This window comes from Aristolochia californica, unplaced genomic scaffold (assembly GCF_029961685.1).
Source record: "Aristolochia californica isolate CCGP_79_NKW_82.1479 unplaced genomic scaffold, dmAriCali1.0.hap1 SCAF_3, whole genome shotgun sequence".
Taxonomy (NCBI): Eukaryota; Viridiplantae; Streptophyta; class Magnoliopsida; order Piperales; family Aristolochiaceae; genus Aristolochia; species Aristolochia californica.
In genome coordinates, this window is record NW_027181992.1 from 5387991 (window position 1) to 5408017 (window position 20027).

Genomic DNA, 20027 nt, shown 5'->3' on the forward strand with positions numbered 1-20027 from the left:
AAAAAAATAAAACAAAATATAAATAATAACAATGGTTATTTAAAAGGAAAAATTAATAATAGTAATTATGAAGTGCCTTGCTTTGAGTTATTATTGCTCGTCTTTCTTGCTCAGCGACAACGAGTGGAAAGAGAAAGACTGACTAACAAGGGGTAGACATCCTAACACAGAAAAAGAAAGAATATGAAAAAAAAAAACTCAACAAGGAATTAAAAGCAAAAGCAAGACCAAAAGAAGCACAAAACAAAGAAGATAAAATAGAAAACGACATTGAGAAGATGAAGAAGACCGTTAAGAGGACAACGGAGGTTGAAGAGAGGGGAGAAAAGTTGTCGAAGGTCGTCGGTGCTAGGAATGGCGAGAGGAAGAGAGTCAAGCGCTGGGGAAAGGTCGCAGAGGGGGCGATTGAAATTGTCGAAGGTCGCGAGTGAGAGAGGAGATGAAATTTTTTTTCTCCAAAACCCTTTTGTTCGACAACCCTCCCGACAGCCCGATGTAATTGATGGAGGGAAAGTGAATTCAAAGCTCGACCCCTCTGAATTCACTTCCCTCGCATTATGCGTAAAACAAGAGAAAATATATTATATTTGCAATTTACTTTCCCTCCCAACTTACATAGGGTACTAATGGGTTTTAACACATTTTACCCAGCGTAAGTGAAATACATTTCACTTACAGAGGACACTAATAGGGCCAAAATAAGAAGAAGAGACTCATTAAGTTAATAGATTGATTAAAGTGATCAGGTTTTCTTTTCTTAGGGGAGATCATTACAAGAGAATCGAAAAAATTAACATACAAGTTGGACCACATATGACTTTAAAGAAATTTTTGGGAAGTGAATTAAAATTTAAAAATTTTCAAAGATGAGGACAACCAAAGAAAAACAAACCAATACTAGAGAGGAGACCTAGATAAGGTTTATATAACAACTTGTGGACTAAACCGGTTCTATTTGTTTGTTTTGTTTTCGAGAGATGGTTGGAATTTTTATAAAGGAATTGGTCTTCTAAAGTTTTCGTCTCGCCTCGACTATTAAAGTTTTGATCTCATGTCTATAGATTGCCTTGTCCTTCTCAATATGCTTGAAATAGAGAAGATTCTAACCCAGCTATTGGAATTTTACAGGAACCTGAATATAATACAACCCGTAAGAAAATAAAAATGAAGATGAAATCTAGCTTTATCTAACGAGTAAAGTTGTCATATTTCTATCCATTAACTAATTGCAAACCATAAGCTACAAACTTCATCTAATTGCTTCAATCTTGGTCTTGCGATGAACTTTGAAACCTAGAGTCGTTTGACTGAAATTCACTTTTCCAGTCAAGGAGAACCACGTAGCTGTTCCAAAGGAGGAACTTGACAAGAGGAAGAAATCCTCTGGAAAAGCAGAGATGAAATCCGATCTGAGAAATTAGAAGAAATTCGTTGTAATTCTATATATAAAGACGAATGTTGTAAATGTATGATGATTTTAGAAATAAGACGAAAAATAAAATCGGAACCAGAAAACACTTACATGGTATTAGAGTGGGTTTAAACCAAAGATCATATCCGGCAACGACGTAAGGAGAATATTCCGACTGTAGAGATTCATGTGCTTGTTGCTTTTATGGCATGAACATCACCAGGGCGGAGAAAATTCCTATGCTTGTTGCCTCTTCGGTGCGAACACCACTGACCCTGAAGAAGATATCTCGACGCGTACACTGCTGATTCATGTTGACTAGTATACCGTCGAAGAGCAGATCAATCTTGATGAAGAGAGTTGAGACCACACGGAACGTCGGCTTGGAGACAAAGGACCCGGCTACTGACCTTTCCGTCTGAGACCTCTCCCACTGTCAACAGTGCTCACCGGGACGATGACCTGGTTCCGACATTAAAATCCACCCAAAGTTAGGTAGCGATATTTTAATCTCATACCAGGCTCAAAACGGAGTCAACTCAACGACTTGGACCAAACTTAGCCAAGTAAACCCAATGAACAAACAAGAATATTTCTTGGGCTCATCATAGGTTCTCTACTAATCCCAACCCCCTCGTGCTCGTATCTTATCCATGGCCAATACAGACTTCCAGTCTAGAGAATCTTCGCCCTCCTCTGTCCTGGTCGAGTTGACCATGAGAATGATTAAAGTTTTGAGCAAAACTTCAGCCCCGATCCAAACCACCGATATTGTTGCACCAATTGGAATCAAGTTAGATGGCACCAACTATGTACTTTGGTCCCAGGTTGTCAAGATGCATATCTCAGACAAGGACAAGCTAGGGTATTTGATCGACAATTTCCCTCAATCTCCTCAAACGGATCCTACCTTTCGATGATGGCACACAGACAATGCTATTGTCAAATGATGGTTGATTAATTCTATGGACTCTTCCCTCATCAACAACTTCCTTCAAATTCCCAACAGCCAAGATGTCTGCGATGACATTGCTACTACGTATTTTGATGGCAGTGACACCTCCTAGGTGTATGATCTCCAACGACGTGTGACACGTCTCAAACAGTCTGGTGACTCTCTTGAAAAATTCTATAATAAACTAAACCCGATGGAGTGCTCAGCCAATATTCAACGATATAATATTAAGTTCAAGAAGAGTGGGTATATGTGTTTTTGGATGGTCTCAATGATCGCCTATATCATATCGGAATTGATGTTCTCTAGATACAACCTTTCCAAACCGTGGAGCAAGCCTATGCTCACATCTACATAGAAGCTATTCGTCAAGCAGTGGTGACGACTGGTAGCTCCGATGATACACCAAAAACAATTCTAGCATCCAAGAGCTTCAAACATATCTCGCATTCTAAGTCACACTCTAGGTCTATATCTCTGCATGGTGGAAAATCCGGTTCCAACTCTAAATCACGAGCCACTTCTGATGGAACGAGATGCTCTAACTTTAGGAATGCAAAACATACCCATGAAACTTGCTTCAAACTACACGGGTACCCTAAGTGATGGCACAAAATCCAAATTAAAAAGTGTCGTGATGTGGTTGAGAATAATGAAGGCAACAGGAAGGTTGCGATTAGAGGTGGCTTCGAACCGAGCTAGTTCGCGAGTGGCTCGGTGCCGGCTCGATTCAATTCGTGTCAAACACTTAGCCAATACAACCCAAAAGACCTGTATGTTAGGTGCGAAAAGCAGAGTACTTAACCCAGGACCACCTCTGACACCCCCCGGTCTACATCCACGATGGCCCACGCTAATTTAGAAATTAGGTCGCCCCTTTCGGGATTCAAACGTGGAACGTGGTACCCAGCTTTGATACCATGTCAAACTCCTAGCCAATACAACTTAACAGACCGGTCTGTTAAGTGCGGAAAGCCAAATACCTAACCCAGGTGGACCAGGGGTGGACAAAACCTAACCCAGGTGGACCAGAACCACCTAGCTCTGACACCCACCGTTCTCGTTTCCTACCGCTTCCGTCGGGATTCGAACGCAGAACGTGGAGCCCAACTCTGATACCAAAATTCTAATGTTGTGATTACTTCTATTGGCTATGAATTAACTGGCAGGTGCAATTAAGGCAAACCTCTAAATAGATATTCCCCTAAAGTGAATTAACAAATATCAAAATATCCGATTGCCAATTATGTGTCTACAAAAGAACTATTCAGAACCTTCAAGAAGTTTGTTAATGAACTCTCCTCACACCATGTTCCCACAAGTGTTGATGTTGCTCAAAAAAACCCTAGGTGGGTTCAAGCCATGAAGGAAGAAATGGAGGCATTCATGAAAAATGAGACCTGAAGTCTTGTTCATTTACTTAAAGGTAAAAGAACAGTAGGGTGTAAATGAGTATTCTCCATCAAGTACAAATCCGATGGAATAAATTGAACGGTACAAGGTAAGGTTAGTATCAAAAAGATATACGCAGACATAGGGTGTAGATTATCAAGAGACATTTACACCGATGGCCAAATTGAATAATGTTAGGGTTTTGTTATTTATTGTGGGTAACCATGATTGACCATCCAATGGTAGTAATGAATGAACAAAATCTGCTGAAAGATAGGAAGGCTTGTGATTCTTGTAAAATGGTTCGTATCATAATGGGTTTTCGAGCGTTCGGCGCAGTCTGCATGATCGTCATGGAAAACCTGATGGTCTCATGAAGTTTAGGGTCCCTGTTTTTCTTGCCTCTTGAGTTTATTGATTCAGCAGTGAACCCTAAGAAATCGCTTCCGAGGCACCTTCATGCATCTGTTCCTCAATGCTCCTTTTATGCTTAGTTGGAGCCCAACCGTGCTGCACCTCGTTGTCTACAAAGTTCAATTTTTGGGATGATGGGTGTTTCAGCGATTCAGTAGAAAACCATTGACGAAGGATGATAGGCACATCTTGTCTGGAGAAAATAATAGCTATAATTGTTGCTCATCAATTGCTTTTTATTAGGTGTTATGCAGTTCTCTCTTTTTTTTTCTTTTCTGTTCTTGTCTTTTTTGGCCATAGAAGAATATTTCTTTGGCTGATATGTATATTCTTTAGCTTCTGTAAGAATTAGCATGTAAACATCATACCACATCTGGAAATTGTCATTGATGGCAATGGTGGAAGAGGTGGTGAGGTAATTCTGGAGTGAGAGGAAACGAGGTCCCGTGTTGCTTCGCCATCGCCGGAAGGAGAAGACACATACGAAGAAAGGAAAACAGAATTTCTAGGATTAGATAGATTGAATACAACAAGACTCCCGCTTTAGGTGCAAGTCTGCGAAACGCAGTCATCCGCCGACCAGAATCTCCCCACTGCCCAAAAGAATTTCTCCCGTGACACCAGTAATTCACAGATGCCTCGATTCTTTGTGTGTAAATCCATGATTTCCCCCCACCTACCCTCCTATGCTGGTTCACACCCTCTCCCGTTCCCTTAAATCGGTGCCTTCTCTTCCCCCACAAATCCATTTCCAGTAGAAAATTTCTCGGAAATTGTTTTCCCTCTCAATGGCCTCTCTCACTCTCTTCTCCGTCGTCTTCCTCTTCTCCTTCCTCTCCGCTGTAACTTCGCGTTCTTCCACCGGAGTTTCCCATGTAAAGGGAACCCGGCATACTGGTCCCCAGAAACGAGTTCCCATTCCCACTCCGACTGATGTGTCCATCCCTGCAGAAATTCAGAACGCATGCAAGGCCACCCGGTTTACGCAGGCCTGCGAAACCTCTCTTTCTGGATCCAGTCTCCCCGATAATCCCAAACCTGTCGATCTCATTTCCGCCGGGATAAAGCTCTCGTCCGAAAATGTCAAAACTGCTCAATCCATGGTTCAGAGCATTCTCGACACGGCCGGAAACGACCAGAACCGCTCGACAGCGGCCAAGAACTGCCTCGAGGTGATCTCCTACTCGCAGTACCGGATCTACCTTGCCTCGGCGGCGTTAGACAGGATTAAGGATGCACGCGCGTGGATGAGCGCCGCGCTACTTTACCAGCAAGGCTGCGGGTCCGCTCTCAAGTACGTGAACACGACTCAAAGAGTGAACCAGACGATGGCGTACCTCATTGAATTGGCCGATTTAACAAGCAACATGCTAAGCATGCTCGTTTCTTATGATCTCTACGGGAACGACACTGCGAGCTGGCGGCCGCCGGAGACAGAGCGGGACGGTTTCTGGGCTGACGCGGCGTCCGGGTCCGGTGGGCGCGGTCCTGCCACGGGGTTCCGTGGTGGATTCCCGACTACCGCGGAAGCGGACGCCACGGTGTGCAAGGACGGGAAGGGGTGTTACGAAAATATCCAGGACGCGGTGAAGGCGGCGCCGGAGAACCTCGTCGGCCGGCGATTCGTCATTTATATAAAAGAGGGTCTGTACAAGGAGATCGTGAGGATCCCGTTGGAGAAGAAAAATTTGGTCTTTTTGGGAGATGGCATGGGTAAAACGGTGATTACAGGGGACCTTAACGCCCAAATGGTCGGCGTTTCCACGTACAATACTGCCACCGTCGGTTAGTTTTGGCCTTTCTCTTTCCTTTCACTTTTTCCGCCTCCTGTAGGCTCCACGTAATAAATATATTTGACATGTAGAAGCTCTTGGATCTGTTATCTCTACAGTGGAGGATAGAAATAAAATAAGACTGGATTCAATTCAACTCTGCCTGTTGTGGCCTGCTCTGCATTGTTATCTGTGCTCCACTTTAACGGAGATGAAACGCTCTTTCGCTGTCGAGGCAGCGATTGTAAGTTGTCTGGTGTGGGTCAATATTGAGCCAACGGCTCTGTGCTCTGACAGTTCAGAGTTGCCCACCCAGCATGGACTTTTGCAGGAAGCCCATGCTCTCGTGACAACTGGAGATAAGGGGAGGTTCAGTTGCAGACTTGCAGCCTCCTCTCATAACCTTGGAATTACGGACATTCGGCTGTCTGATTGTCCTTCTTTTTGTCGAACATGTTGCGTGCATACGTTGAGCTCCATTAATAATCCTCTTAATGGCTGCACTCCTAAGCCTAATTGTTTTTATCTTTTTCCCAGGAGTCGCCGGTGATGGGTTCATGGCCAAAGATATTACTTTCTCCAACGCGGCGGGGCCTGACGAGCATCAGGCAGTGGCCTTCCGGTCCACTAGTGACTTCTCTGTTCTACAAAACTGTGAATTCCTCGGCCACCAAGACACCCTTTACGCCCACTCGCTCCGCCAATTCTACAAGTCTTGCCGCATTGCTGGCACTGTCGACTTCATATTCGGAAACTCGGCGTCCGTCTTCGAAGACTGCTTGATCTTAGTCCTGCCCCGTCAAATTAACCCCGAGCAGGGAGAGAACAATGCCGTAACTGCCCATGGCCGGACAGACCCAGCACAGTCTACAGGCTTTGTTTTCAAAGACTGCACCATCAATGGGACTGATGAGTACATGAACTTGTACCTTAAGAATCCCAAAGTGCATAAGAATTTCCTGGGGAGGCCATGGAAGGAGTATTCAAGAACTGTTTACATCCACTGTTATCTAGGGCCTCTCATCCGGCCGGAAGGGTGGATGCCATGGAACCAAGACTTTGCACTGTCGACTTTGTACTATGGGGAGTTTGAGAACACCGGGTCTGGTGCCAACACCTCCGGCAGAGTCAAATGGAGCAACCAGATTCCGGCGGAGCACGTTGGCGTCTATTCTGTAGCTAATTTCATCCAAGGGGATGAGTGGTTACCATCTGAAAACCAGTAGGGGTAGATAAAAGAATGTATCTCAATTCAATTTTGTTATTATACACGAAGAAAAAGTAGATAACAGCTTATATATCTGTTTGCTGCAACTGAAGAACAACAAATTTCAAGCAATCTATTTGTGCCTCACGTTTTGGCCTTCTCTTTGGGTTTGAGCCTTTACAGTAAATCCTTTCGTTCTTCACTCTTCAGGTTCTCTGTTCATGTGATCTTCTGTATTAAAGAGTACTACCAATCAATCCGATTTAGCGATGCTAAGCCAATAGTCTTTCTGGGGAAATTCTTAAGACTGAAAGTGTCAAAAATCCGATTTGTCGCGTCATTTGGTTGAACGAAATGCAGTGCTTTGAACATGGTATTTACAAAGACGTCAAAATCTTCCTCTTTAGTTTGGGTTTGGTGCGCCATTCTCGCAGAAACATCGAAGATTGGGGTGCTTGGTATTGCAGTTATGGAAGCACCTAACTTTCAAAATCAAGATATGCAAGAACTCGAATTCTAGACAGAACAAACACCGAATCGTCAAATAGCCTGTTTAATTTGTTGGGATGATTTACTTAATATCCAGTAAAACGAAAAGGACGATCGTTCCCGCAACTAAACATATCTGACTGCTGTGACTTTTGCAGTTTTCTTGCTATTGCAGGGAAGATTATATCATTTCAATATTACATTGAGGGAAGTAGCGAGTACAGAAAAAAAATAAAATGGAAGTTTACCCATTCAGAGGAATTATCCCTCTCAATTTAAGATGCCGCGAACCCATTAAAATGAAATAGGCAGCAGATGAAAAGAATAAGCGATGCCCCTCCATGGTATCATGAAGCTTGCTTTAATATCCCTGGCTGCGGCTAGGCTGGGGACCTTGACAGAAGCTGCAAGTGAGCACTTTCTCCCCTCAACGAAATAAGAGGGGAAGAATTTCCAGTTCTGGTCCTTTAAGAAGACGACGATTCGAAGTGAAGAACCATTTCGATTGGATGCAGTCAAGTGGTTCCCCCTGGATGCAGAAAAGAAACCCACCCATCATTCTCAGATTCCATTTGCTGGTGATCAAATGATCCGCACTCTCTCCTCATTGAACGATATGTCTAATTTAATTTACTCGAGAGATCGTTTCCGGTGGAGCACTCACTTTGTCGATCAAAGTAAAATAATCTTGGGGATTAAGATTTGGCGGTGGCCTTTAGCCTTTTGCTGCAATTGATTATGCCGGAGGCTGCATAATGGCCAAAACCCAATTACTTTCAGGCTGTTCTTTATCGTCCGTTTAGAATGCCAACAACTTCGATTAAAGATTGGTTTAATGATTAAACTGAGTTCTTGATGAACCCAAGTAGGGATTGATTAGTGGATGAAAGGAGTGGTCATTCTGGCTCTCCCCGAGATAAAGAAATACAAAAGAAGCTTTTCAGTTTTTGGCCCTGCGCGGCATTAATGCTGTAAGCTCAAAAGGCTAATGGCATCTGCTCTGCAACAAATTTAAGCCTGAGAAGAGAGTTGTCCAGCAATTAATAATTAGAATTTGACATTCTTATGTATAATTAATTTTAAATACTATCTACACCGGCGATTCAGCGTGGGCATCCCTCGCCGAATCGGTCTCGATCCCGGTTCACGAAACCTTGAATCGGATTCGGGGGCTCAGGGTTGTAATCTGACTGAGGCTATATAAATACTTATTTTAGCTACCACGAGTCGCCCTACTACGTTTTCAAACTCCGCTCGCCGTTTTTGTGATTGCAGTCTGTAAGTAAGATCTACCCAAGTTTTTTGCTTTTCAGCTATAATGGGATTTCGATCGACTGGGCAATATAGTTTTTTCCATGAGGATAATAATGAAACTTCTTTGAAGGGAAGTTTCAGTTTAGAGAAAAAAGTGAATGCTCTTGTTCAAGACCCATTGGGCTAATTGCCGGAGCAACTTATTTATGTGGCCGTTTCCCTCAGATTTGAGGTGTTTTCTGCTGCTTGTAGATCAGTTGCATTGCATGGTGGTTGGGTAAAAGTGCATCTAGGTTGGTTCGTCTTTATTTTCTATTACCTTCGTTTATCTTGCATTAGTATACATAGTATCTTTCCATCCAAAATTGTAGATCTTACTTGTTCTTGCTCCTTGGTACGTCATTGTTCCCTCTCAAGCAGATTTTGGTTGGGGAATTTCTATGGCATTTCTCTATCTCTCTGCAAGTCAAAAACGATATTTTGTCAAATTTTTAGCGAGTCCATTATTCTTTCACATCTTCTCCCCTATTATCCTCATCTTCCTCTTTCTCCTCTTCTTCATCTTCGCCATTATTCTTCTTCTTCTTCTTCGAAGTGCATAAATGAGAAGTTCTCCTATTGGTGTACTTTTAAAGTAATGCTATAATTGTCTATTTTTATTTCATTTCGAAGGAAAGTAATTCTATAATACTCAGCTGATCTTTTATTTAAGTGTTAATTGTTTCTAAGCTTTTCATTTGTGACTCATAAATTAAGTCCATAAATTAGTGTTTAAAAGAACCGAATTTCCTTCCCTTATGGCCTCTTTCCTGCTATATACATGTTTAGAAACGTAGAGGGTTTAACTTATTTCTCTTTGTTTCTTGAAAAATACATATTGGTCTTATATGAGGGTGAGAAAACATATTTTCACCTGTTATACTTAGTAAAAGATGTTAGAATGCTGTGCTAGTTAGCCAAACTTGTTTGGTGATTAATCATATTGAAAAAAACTGTCTTATATTGCTTATCAGATAAACTTGGTTTATTTTTCAGCATTGTCTGAATTTCGGTCATCTGTACAAGCTTTTCCTTTTTCTAAAGAAAAAACAAAGACAGCTTTTCATGGGCAGTTTACTATTCTTCAATTCTGGAATCTACCATGGAGGTGGAGTTTCCATACTGTGCTGGTAAAAAATCTTTTGTAAAGCCCTATGATGGAAACTTATAGATTAGAGAGGTGGTATGGGTTTTCATGTTGGCCTTGAGGCATCCTTCCCTCTTCTGTCTCCTTCTTCCTCTTCTTCTCCTTCTTCTTCTTCTGCTTCTTCTTCACCTTCATCTTCTTCTTCTTCTTCTTCTTCTTCTTCTCCTCCTCCTCCTCCTCCTCTGTGATGTTGAAATGCTCTCAATGAATACCCTTTTTGTACTGCCTATGACTGCAGAAGCTATGAGATCTGAGGGCTTAACTAAGGCATAAATCACAGCATAAGTTATCTGTATCTGTCTTTTTTATAATTCGTGACAAATGCATAGTTCTTTTGTTGCAAATATGTATTATTGGGAATTAAGGAAAGTTTATTAGTATACTATTGTCCTGATCTCTTTTTGCTTATCTTGTATTCATGTTCTTTCAATCATGACTACTTCAGAATTACATGTAATGTGTTTTTTTGGTGATTCACAGTACGCCATGTACAAGGGTCCAGGGGTTGACGGGGCTATTCACAGACACTAAACTGTTCAAACAAATTCTACTGGTTTCTTGGCTGATCATGGCTATTAAAGCAACAAATCAGAAAGGTGAACTGGTAAATATTTCATCCTTTGCAAAAATTTAAAGTTTTTGTTTGGAGTTTTTTCCACCTCATTTGGAAGAAACTCTGTATGATTGTGACAACCAAACTATTTTACATGTGAAAATGGTTTACATAAATTGACCTGCTTATAAAGTGGAGGAGAGTAAAAAATGAAATGGTTGTGAGCAGTGAGGAAGGTGACCTTTCAGCATAAGTTGCTAATGTAGGTCTGAATGTTGGACTGTTATAGCTGAGGCTGCTGAAGATGTTCAACTCTCACCAGGAATATGGAGTTCAACTTTCAAATAAAAAGTACCCTGATGTGATACGCAGCATTTTTATGTCTTGTTGAGTATGTACCTGTACAGTATATCATCTGTGTTTTGCTGAGCAAGATGTATACTGCCCAGTACCATAACAAGAAATGAGATTTGAAAAGCACACTTCTATGGGATGATTTTTTTTTCATTGTTTGTTTAATTTTGTCTTCTATTTTTTGCAGTTTCCACAACTGTCAGATTTTATAGGCGGGTGGCTGAGCCAACAGAGAGGATGGTGAATGCCACCTATCGATGACGGATAACTAATGGGACAAATTCTGGCAACATCTGCTTCTATGGTTGATGGGTTCGATAAGGTCTTTAAGGCAAACTATGATTTTGAGATGGAGATTAGGAATTACCGATCAGAATGTTCTCTTCTATCCAACCAGACTTGAAATGCTGCAGACATCCCCTTTCAGAATCTTGAGACCAAAAATCCCCATGGACACTTTTTTCTGTAAAGATGTAGACGCAAATATGCAGCCATAAGAATGCTGAAGCAACTGTACAGTTCAAGAAAAGATTGTGGGTACCCATTTTGTGTGAATTTATTATGGCAAATACACTTAAGAAATTATACTTCGATCATTCAATCTACGATTAGATTTACCCAATATACTTGAACAATGGTTTTCTCGCAGAACTTGAGCATTGCATAAAAAAGAAGAAAATCCAAGTTACGGAGAGTTGTTTTGATATAGTTCAGCTTCCAAGAGAGAAGCCAAAATCATTTGAGCGTTATCAACTTATAGTGGATTGGATTTGAGTGTGCAAGTAATCTTTGGGATGCTTGGAGTTTAGTCGCTACATGTTTGCTGATAAAGAAAAAGATCGTGAGTGGTATTATCGGGTCTTTTTCGCTCCTCTAGGGAACGTGCAAGCAGAAGAAACAAGGAATGTCAATTCGTTGTCGTTCATGTTGACTAAATTTGCACTTAGCACTTTGCTGTTTGAACAGCGAAGAGACGATTGCTCTTCCCTTTTTGGAGCAAAAACACGGGCACAACTATGTCAGTAATTGTGTTGAATCGGATCGTTTGCTTTTAACTATTTCGACCATTCTTATCATATGGATGGAGGGGAAAAAGCATTTTATGATAGCAATCAAGACTCTGTTCCAGATCTTCACCCGCTGTCAAGTGGTAAGGTTCGAATTTGTTACTTAAGGTATCAATTGAAGACACAATATGGTAATGAAGGGGAAGGAACGCCTTTTGATTTCAGCCTCTGCAGAGGTAATTGACCTGACATTTTTGTGATGTTAATTTGAAAAGTATTGTCTGAGTGATGGTCTCTATAATTCTTAAGCTCTTCTCACGGTCTTGAATTCAGGAACCGTCAACCTCTGCCCTCATCGTGCAGAAATTCAAAGTGTGGTGCTTGCTGAGGCAGGATGGTGGGTGACTTTGTACATGTCAAGGTTTTTTTTCTTCCTATGGATGCCTTACTTTCCACGTCTCAGTCCTGTTCTACTGTGCATCCACTTTACAGCTTATGAGTAGAAAAAAATGCATTGCGATGAATGAAGAGTTTGTCTGGGACCATCTTATCTTTTCCTAGGGAAATCATATTTTCTAAAGGAGGTTTTTTCTTCTTTTGTCTTCTCCTTAACCACTTAGCTTGTCTTACTTTGGGGAAAAAATGTAGTTTATGCAGGGAACCTTAAAACTTATTATCATCCCGTTGATGTTGTTGACATCAGAACAAGAAAGCATTCGGAAGACTTAATACAAGCAATCAAGGTAGTGTTTCAATCTTCCTCTGTCCTGCGTAAAAGTTGCTCTGATTGAGTTCTGCTCTTTGGAAAGTTCAGCTAAAATTAAGTGGCTTCTTTACCATGTACAAAGACATAAAAACCGTCAAATTGATATAAGACACTGAATTTTTCAGATATTCACAGGCCCACATATTCAGTCCTGCCTTGTGATTCTGGTGTGGGAGAAGGAAGCTGGGCCCTTCTCTGCTTCAGTCCAAGCTCTTGGGAAAGGGTACAGAACATATTGTACAGTAGAACATGTATTCTGAGATAATCTTACACTTCTTGATATCAGACATAGCATTTAAACTGCAGAACTTTCATAGTTTTATCAGGTCTAGAGATTCATATAAAATATTTATTTATCCTCGAGTGAACCATTTATGACAGTCGTATTATCCATTTCAAAAAACATAATTATATTTATCCATTGGGGGTATGGCATGAAAGTCAGACCAGTAATGCCTCTAAGAAGGTCTGCAGGCGACCAGGATAAAACCAATTAGTTTCATACCTTGCTTCTCACAGGTTCTGCAAAAATCATTGGGTCTTCAAGCATTTTGCTAATTGAAAGGTCTCCCTTGTCCATAGCTCACATCTCGAGGAGTGACTACTACTTTGCAATGTCTTCTTTCTCCCTTGTTTAAATTTCAAAAGGTGTGACTTGGTATACGAGAAGTTATCCAGGAAAAATTTGTTGAACTGGTGCATTGAGAGGTGTTGACTTATACAAGATGAAGGTCATCCAATGGCCATTCTGATTTGTGATCTCCATTTTCATTTGGAGCAAGCATCATTCTTGAGAAACTTCTCAATTTTCTGACGAAATGGGAATCAACTTGGATGGATGCATCAAACAATTACAAAAACTTTCCTCCCCAACGGTAGAACTCAAATTCTACAATCTGGTTCTTCAGGAAAGTTCTCTTGGAACAGCAGGGGTTTAGGTGATCCTCAAAAGAGAACTGTGATATGTGATACCATGGGTACCTTTCGACCTTCTCCAATTTTGGTCAAGAGGCTAAAATTGCATCCATCTATGTCTCCTTCATCAAGGACATTTAAACTGTCCACAGTATTGGTATTGAGTACACAGCTTCTGTTGGTGTCTTCTAGGAGCTGCCTCTAAGTGAACCTTGTGTGGGAATTCCATGAACTGATTTACCACACTAACTAGAAAAGATATAATTGTTCTTGTGATAGTTGCATAGATCAGTTTCCCAACTAATCTACGAAATGTAGTCTTATCCCTGAGTTCTTCACTTTGTTCATCATGAAGTTTATTTCCAACTTCTATGAGCGCCTCTACAGGCTTTGCAGCTAGTAAACCATACTCTAGTAGCATGTTAGTGACATACTTTCTCTGTGTCTATACAATGTCGGTCCTGCTTCTTGCAACTTCTATCCCAAGAAGGTATTTCAAATACCCCAAATCCTTTGTTTGAAAAAGTTTTGCCAATTTATGTTTCACTTCTTCAATACCTTGAACATCATTGCCTGACAAAACAATGTCATCAATATATACGAGTAGAACCACAGTGCCAGTGATCTCTTCATAACAAATAACAAATGATCACAGTGACTTCAGGAGAATCCAAAAGATAGTACTACTTAACTGAATTTTTCAAACCACGCCCTGGGGCTTTATTTGAGCCTATAGTTGCTTTCTTCAGTTTATATACCTTATGAGTCTCCGCCTGAAAAACACCCCTAAGGTTGCTCCATATATACCTCCTCTGCTAAGTCACTATACAAGAAAGCATTCTTAATGTAAAGCTGGAAGAGTGGTCAATTCTGATTAATAGCAAGTGAGACAAGTATACCAACAGATGTTAAAGGGGCAATTGGAGAGAAGATTTCAGAATGTAGGAAAAGACCATTAGTTAAAAAATTTCATAGGAGTGCATAATCAACAAATATGACAACTACTGGCTCCCATTCGTTTTGGAGTACCTTTGCAAGCCTTGATAATGAAGAAAAAACCTGGTTGCAGTCTCAGCTTAGCAAAATTTAGAGCATAAAGAATGAATTAGCTGCAAATTTTTTAGATTCATTTTCGGTGAAGATTGCCCCTTATTTTGCATCTTCTTGTTCTACTTTTCTTTGAATGATAATTTTTATGGTACTTAATAGATACTTATTTAGAATGCCTTCGTGCAGCATCTACCGAAGGATACGAAATATTTTTCTCTGTCATGTAGATAACAGGCCTCTGTTTCTCATTGCTTGATTCTGATCATATCTACATATGAGGTGTTGACAATGAGGAAATTATGGCAGCATCTTAATTCCTCTCATCTTTTTTTTTCATATCTCATATTGTGTCTTTTTCTTCTCAGATTTTCTTTCCTTCAAACTTTCTTGTGTGTATGTCATATTTTGTGATGATCTTGTCCTCAGAGTCTCTAGTTTGTCTCTGTACTGAGAGAAGGCAGTTTGACGTAAAGGCTGAAATTATTGATCTAGAAGATGGCTAGTAATAAACAAAAAGGTAGAATTAATAATCACAAAAAAGAATTGTTAGAAAATACATCCAGGGATATATTGGTCATTTTACCACTTCAGTGGTTAATTTGTTCATGTAATCTTGCTCTGCGTGTTAAATTATATCAATAGTTAAATTTTCATGTACGTAGGATGTTTAGTGAGGGAGATATAAAGAGATTAAGATTTATTAAGTGTATAGGGGCTTTTTTGTCATTTTAATTCAAAACACCTATTTAAGAAATCTTGGAATTCGGGCATAGTTCCCAACAAAACCTTTCAGGCTCTTCAGAAATTTCTTCTTCTCCTTTCTCTTTTTTCTCTCAATTTTCTCTTCCTTCACCCAAATCTTGATTTTTACAAGAATATTGTTGTTTTTTATAAAAAATAATTTTTTTTTGCAATCTCTGAAAAAAAAAACAATTATCATACTGATGTAGGTGGCTGGAAAATGGGCGCTTCAGTATGCTTGAATTCATGGGTTTATGTATGTATAAAGAAGCAGACTAGCAGATATCTCTGTCTTCTCAATATATTGGAGCACCTTGTGAATCATGGTGAGATGGTCCAAAATCGGTCACCTTGTTCTTATGGTTGTGGACCTGTAAAGGTGCACATATCATGAGAATTTATGTGCTCAGGTCCTATAGACTACTTTCCCACTCCCTGACACAAACATTTAGCAAATTATGGTAAAATAATTGATTCTGCAGGATGATCCTTGGATAGGATCATGGTTTGCTGCACCAGTATCAGGCATCTGAAGACCTGATACAGTTAGAACCAAGGATAGAGAGCTCCATTTGAATTGTCAGTGACCTGTATGTGAAACTGCTCATAGAGGAGTAAATGAAGGTCAATACTGATCACTGTTAGTTATTTGTGTTTTATTCATGGTTATATGAAACTGATTTTAGAGTAGGACATTTTTTCCCTGCAACTGTCTACTTATATTAATGTCTTTATCATACGTGGAACTGAAGTCACTAAAAAACTTGTAGGTCTTCTGTGGCAACTGGAAAGAAAGCAAAAAGGTATTTTCTTTTCGTGGGGACTCCAATTGGCTTGGTTTCAGCAAGGCAGACCAGAAAGGATTTTAAAAAAATTTCCATTGCGAATTGGAAGTTCTTAAATTGCTCCAAGTGGTTTCCTCTGCAGGCCCTTGCTACAGACGTCTTGGCTGGATGATATGATTCTGGGTAGAGGCCACAAGGTAGGAATACAGAGATTATTTTGCAGATAAGCATCATCCAAGTCTTGCTTGACCTCAGTGACGTTTCCGGAGCCATGAACAAAGCTTGCTTTCTGGAACCGAATTCCCTATCATCCCACAGTAAACGTGAGAGATGACTACCCCTTTCTACGCTAATCTCGTGTCACTTTCTTTCTTTCTGGGATTTTATTCTCTGCGACCAAGAAAGCTTTTCAGTATTCTATAACTTTCAAAAAGAAAAAAAAGGTTAATGGGTCAGCTTCCAGAGCTTCGTCTGGTAGCTCGGAGGGGAAAGCATTAAAAAACCCAATCTACTCTTGACTTCAGTCCCAGTATTATATTAATTCAAGTCTGCAATGAGAAAGCAGCTCCGAAGGCCGGTTGGGGAGCTTCACACTTTGAAGAACCTGTTTTGGCCTGGTGAAGGACATGTGGCCTTGTTCCCTGGAAATTGGAGTCTCCATTTTCCGGCTTAACAAAGGTTTTCGCTTCTGACGCAACACTCGTGCAGAGGAGAGTCAAAATAGGACAGCTCATGTCTCCCAGTCGAACCACAGGCTCCAACAGGATGAAATTCTAGAAGAAAGAGAGAAAGACTTCTCTGAGATGCCCCTTTCAATGGGCCTTCCTTTTCCACGTCCATTATTTTATTGGCTTTACCCTTTCCCCTCACATGAAGCTATTTCGAGCCCATACACATTTGTTTATATTTTTTATATATATTAGGTTTAGTAGAGGCCCATTGGGCATGTTTGTTACCATGTCCCGCCCAATACCGTGTAACATGAAATAAACAACCAAATGTCAGACTTTGTATTTAATTTAATATATTAAAATAAGGGTAATAATTAATATACTAATATACTTGAAATGGGTCAAATCTGGGCCCACAGAAAGCCCACCAAGCCATTCAAGAGGCAAGCGAGGGTAAATTCGTTATTTAAACTTACCAACGCTCCCGCGTCAAATCCGTTGAACCAGTCACCACTCGCTGAGACCGTGTTTTCCGAAACGCGACCATCCAGAATCCACCAATGAGACCCACCCACGTGTGGCCCGCATGGACGGAGCGGGGGCATTATGGGAACAAAAGGCGTTGCCCGGTCGCGGTGGGGACGACTCGCGTGTCGTCCTCCCGCGCTTTCCGAAACGTCAGCGTTTCGGATCGGCCTACTGTTTCCCCGTTTTGCCCTCGACTTTTTCTAAAAACGGTCGCGTCTTTTTCTGTCCGAAACTTGCTCTGGACCTGACCGCGTCTGTGGTGTGAAAACCTCCCCGCATAAAATGCTCGCTTAGGGCATCGTCTATCCAAACTCCGCCACTTCCTTCCGGTAATTCCTCTTCTTCCCACCTTCCCTTCCATCCCTTACGCATCGCTCCATCTCTTTCTTCCCTCTCTCGTTTTCATTCGATCTCTTCTTCGATTCGAATTTCGGCTCAGATAAGGTTAGGAACTTTCCTTTGATTTTCAGTTGTCTTCCTCAATCCTATCGGGAGATTTTGTTTTTGGTTTTGCTTTGTTTTGTCGAGGTTTTGAAGTCTACTCGGCGAGGGTAGGATTTCGAATGGGAAGCCGCAGATCTGTGGGATTTTAAAATTTCGCGGATCTTGTTGATTTTGGTGATTATTGACGTGGGGTTGGTGTTTGTGTAAGTGGTTATTGGAGGTTAGGGTTTTTGTGTTCGAGAATTTGTTGGTTTTGGTTTGTTGTTTGGAATTTTTTTTTCTCTTTTCTTTTTTTCTGAGAGGTTTCACGTTCGTTTCGTTTTTTTGTGGGATTTTATACTTTTCGCCTTTGGAAGGGCTAATGACCTTGTTTTGAAGGGCTTATAGAATGCCTGCTACGGATTATCAGGGTTCTTCTGCGCCTTTTGCTTCCATTGGTCGAACCATTCTGAGTATTAGGCGCGATCAGGTTCACGCCATGGATAGCAACCACGAAGGAGGTTCTGCCCAAGACCAGGAGCTCGAAGTTTTCCAGAAACAGGTTGCCGATCAGATTCACGACCTCGCGGCCGCGGGACCGGACGAGCTTTTGTCCCTCTCGTGGATCCGACATCTTCTGGATGCCTTCCTTTGCTGCCAAGAGGAATTTCGCGTAATTCTCTTCAATTCTAAGTCATATGTCTCGAAGCCCCCGCTGGACCGGATAATAGCCGAATTCTTTGAGCGTAATGTGAAAGCGTTGGATGTTTGTAATGCTATTCGCGATGGAATTGAGCAAATCCGGCAATGGCAAAAACACTTGGAGATTGTGTTATGTGCACTAGACTCCCGTCAGAGGACCCTTGGGGAAGGCCAATTCCGTAGGGCCAAGAAAGCACTCACTGATTTGGCCATCGCCATGTTAGATGAGAAGGATGCAGGGTCCGCTGTTCTCGCGCAGAGGAACCGCTCATTCGGACGCAACAACGCGGGTAAGGATCATCGTTCCCCTGGTCACTTTAGGTCCCTCTCGTGGAGTGTTTCGAGGTCGTGGTCTGCTGCAAGGCAACTCCAAGCTATCGGGAATAATTTAAATGCACCTCGGAATCACGAGATTGCCGCCACCGGTGGATTGGCCATCCCTGTCTTTACCATGAGTTCAGTGCTTTTGTTTGTGATGTGGGCCCTTGTGGCTGCAATCCCATGTCAAGACCGAGGCTTGCAGACCCATTTCTCCATTCCACGGCATTTCTCATGGGCGCAGCCAATTCTCTCGCTGCATGAAAGGATTTTGGAGGAATCAAAGAAACGGGAGCGAAAGAATTCTTGTGGTTTGTTGAAGGAGATCCGTCAGATTGAGAAATGCGCTCGTCATTTAACAGAGCTAGCAGACTCCACTCATTTCCCTTTGACTGAGGAACGGGAAAAGGAGGTGAGAGAGAGTGTTCAAGAGTTGATGCAGGTCTTGGAAGCAGTGAAGGATGGGCTGGACCCTCTTGAGCGCCAAGTGAGGGAAGTGTTTCACAGGATTGTTCGAAGCCGAACTGAGGGTCTGGATAGCTTGGGACATACCGAATGATTTAGATTCTCCATTGCTTGTGGAAGTCTGGTGTACAATTTTGCGAATACGCAATGCTTGTTTTAGATTTTATTTCATGGGATGCAACCCGTTATCGGAAAGAAGACAAAAATGATGATGAGAAAGGAGGAGAAAAAGGAGTGAATCAGATGGCTCCATCAACAATAAGGTTGAGCAGGTAGTGTTCTTGTTTCTACTACCATCATACATTTTCTGTAAAAAAAATGGAATTTTGGATCGGATTGGTTCAAGTCCTTCCTGTGATGGTGCTCCCGTGGCTGTTGTCCAGCTTGTGCTTTGGTGTATAATTTATAATTTTCATCCGAGTCTTTGAGTTGTCAGCTCTTCAAGTAGTGGCTAAATATGTGCTGTTCTATTTCCTTTTCTTTCTTTCTTTCTTTCTTTCTTTCTTTTTCTGTTTTTTCCTCCTTATGGGTAGTCACTGGTTTATGACACTCAAACAGGAGACTCTTACTTTGTACCTATGGTTAGTTATTGTTGATCTAAAAGCCTGTCACCATGCTCAATCAATGAAAAGACGATCAAGAAGAGTGCACTTCAGTTTGTTATGGCTC

General features: G+C 41.4%; 2 protein-coding genes and 1 long non-coding RNA gene across 7 annotated transcripts; all 3 read left to right on the forward strand.

Moving 5' to 3' along the window:
• Positions 1–4591: 4591 nt before the first annotated feature.
• On the forward strand, positions 4592–7360 carry LOC137960402 (probable pectinesterase/pectinesterase inhibitor 51). The gene is made up of 2 exons (XM_068808026.1): positions 4592–5957; positions 6482–7360. Exons 1-2 carry the CDS (start codon positions 4961–4963, stop codon positions 7168–7170), a joined length of 1686 nt encoding a protein of 561 aa, XP_068664127.1. The 5' UTR covers positions 4592–4960; the 3' UTR covers positions 7171–7360.
• A 1510-nt stretch (positions 7361–8870) lies between these two features.
• On the forward strand, positions 8871–11576 carry LOC137960466 (uncharacterized). 3 transcript variants are annotated; one of them, XR_011114168.1, is made up of 3 exons: positions 8871–8918; positions 10561–10684; positions 11175–11576. It is a non-coding gene; the product is annotated as an uncharacterized lncRNA (long non-coding RNA). The 3 variants fall into 3 exon arrangements; XR_011114169.1 differs by having other exon boundaries at positions 8909–8922; XR_011114170.1 differs by lacking the exon at positions 8871–8918 and adding an exon at positions 9113–9187.
• Positions 11577–17691: 6115 nt separating this feature from the next.
• On the forward strand, positions 17692–20008 carry LOC137958411 (protein ROH1D-like). 3 transcript variants are annotated; one of them, XM_068805410.1, is made up of 2 exons: positions 17692–17779; positions 18282–20008. In XM_068805410.1, the coding sequence occupies exon 2, from the start codon at positions 18283–18285 to the stop codon at positions 19450–19452; it is 1170 nt and encodes a 389-aa protein (XP_068661511.1). In that variant the 5' UTR covers positions 17692–17779; position 18282; the 3' UTR covers positions 19453–20008. The 3 variants fall into 3 exon arrangements, with proteins under 3 accessions (XP_068661511.1, XP_068661510.1, XP_068661512.1); XM_068805409.1 differs by having other exon boundaries at positions 17700–17894; XM_068805411.1 differs by having other exon boundaries at positions 17722–17779; positions 18304–20008.
• The last annotated feature ends 19 nt before the right edge of the window (positions 20009–20027 follow it).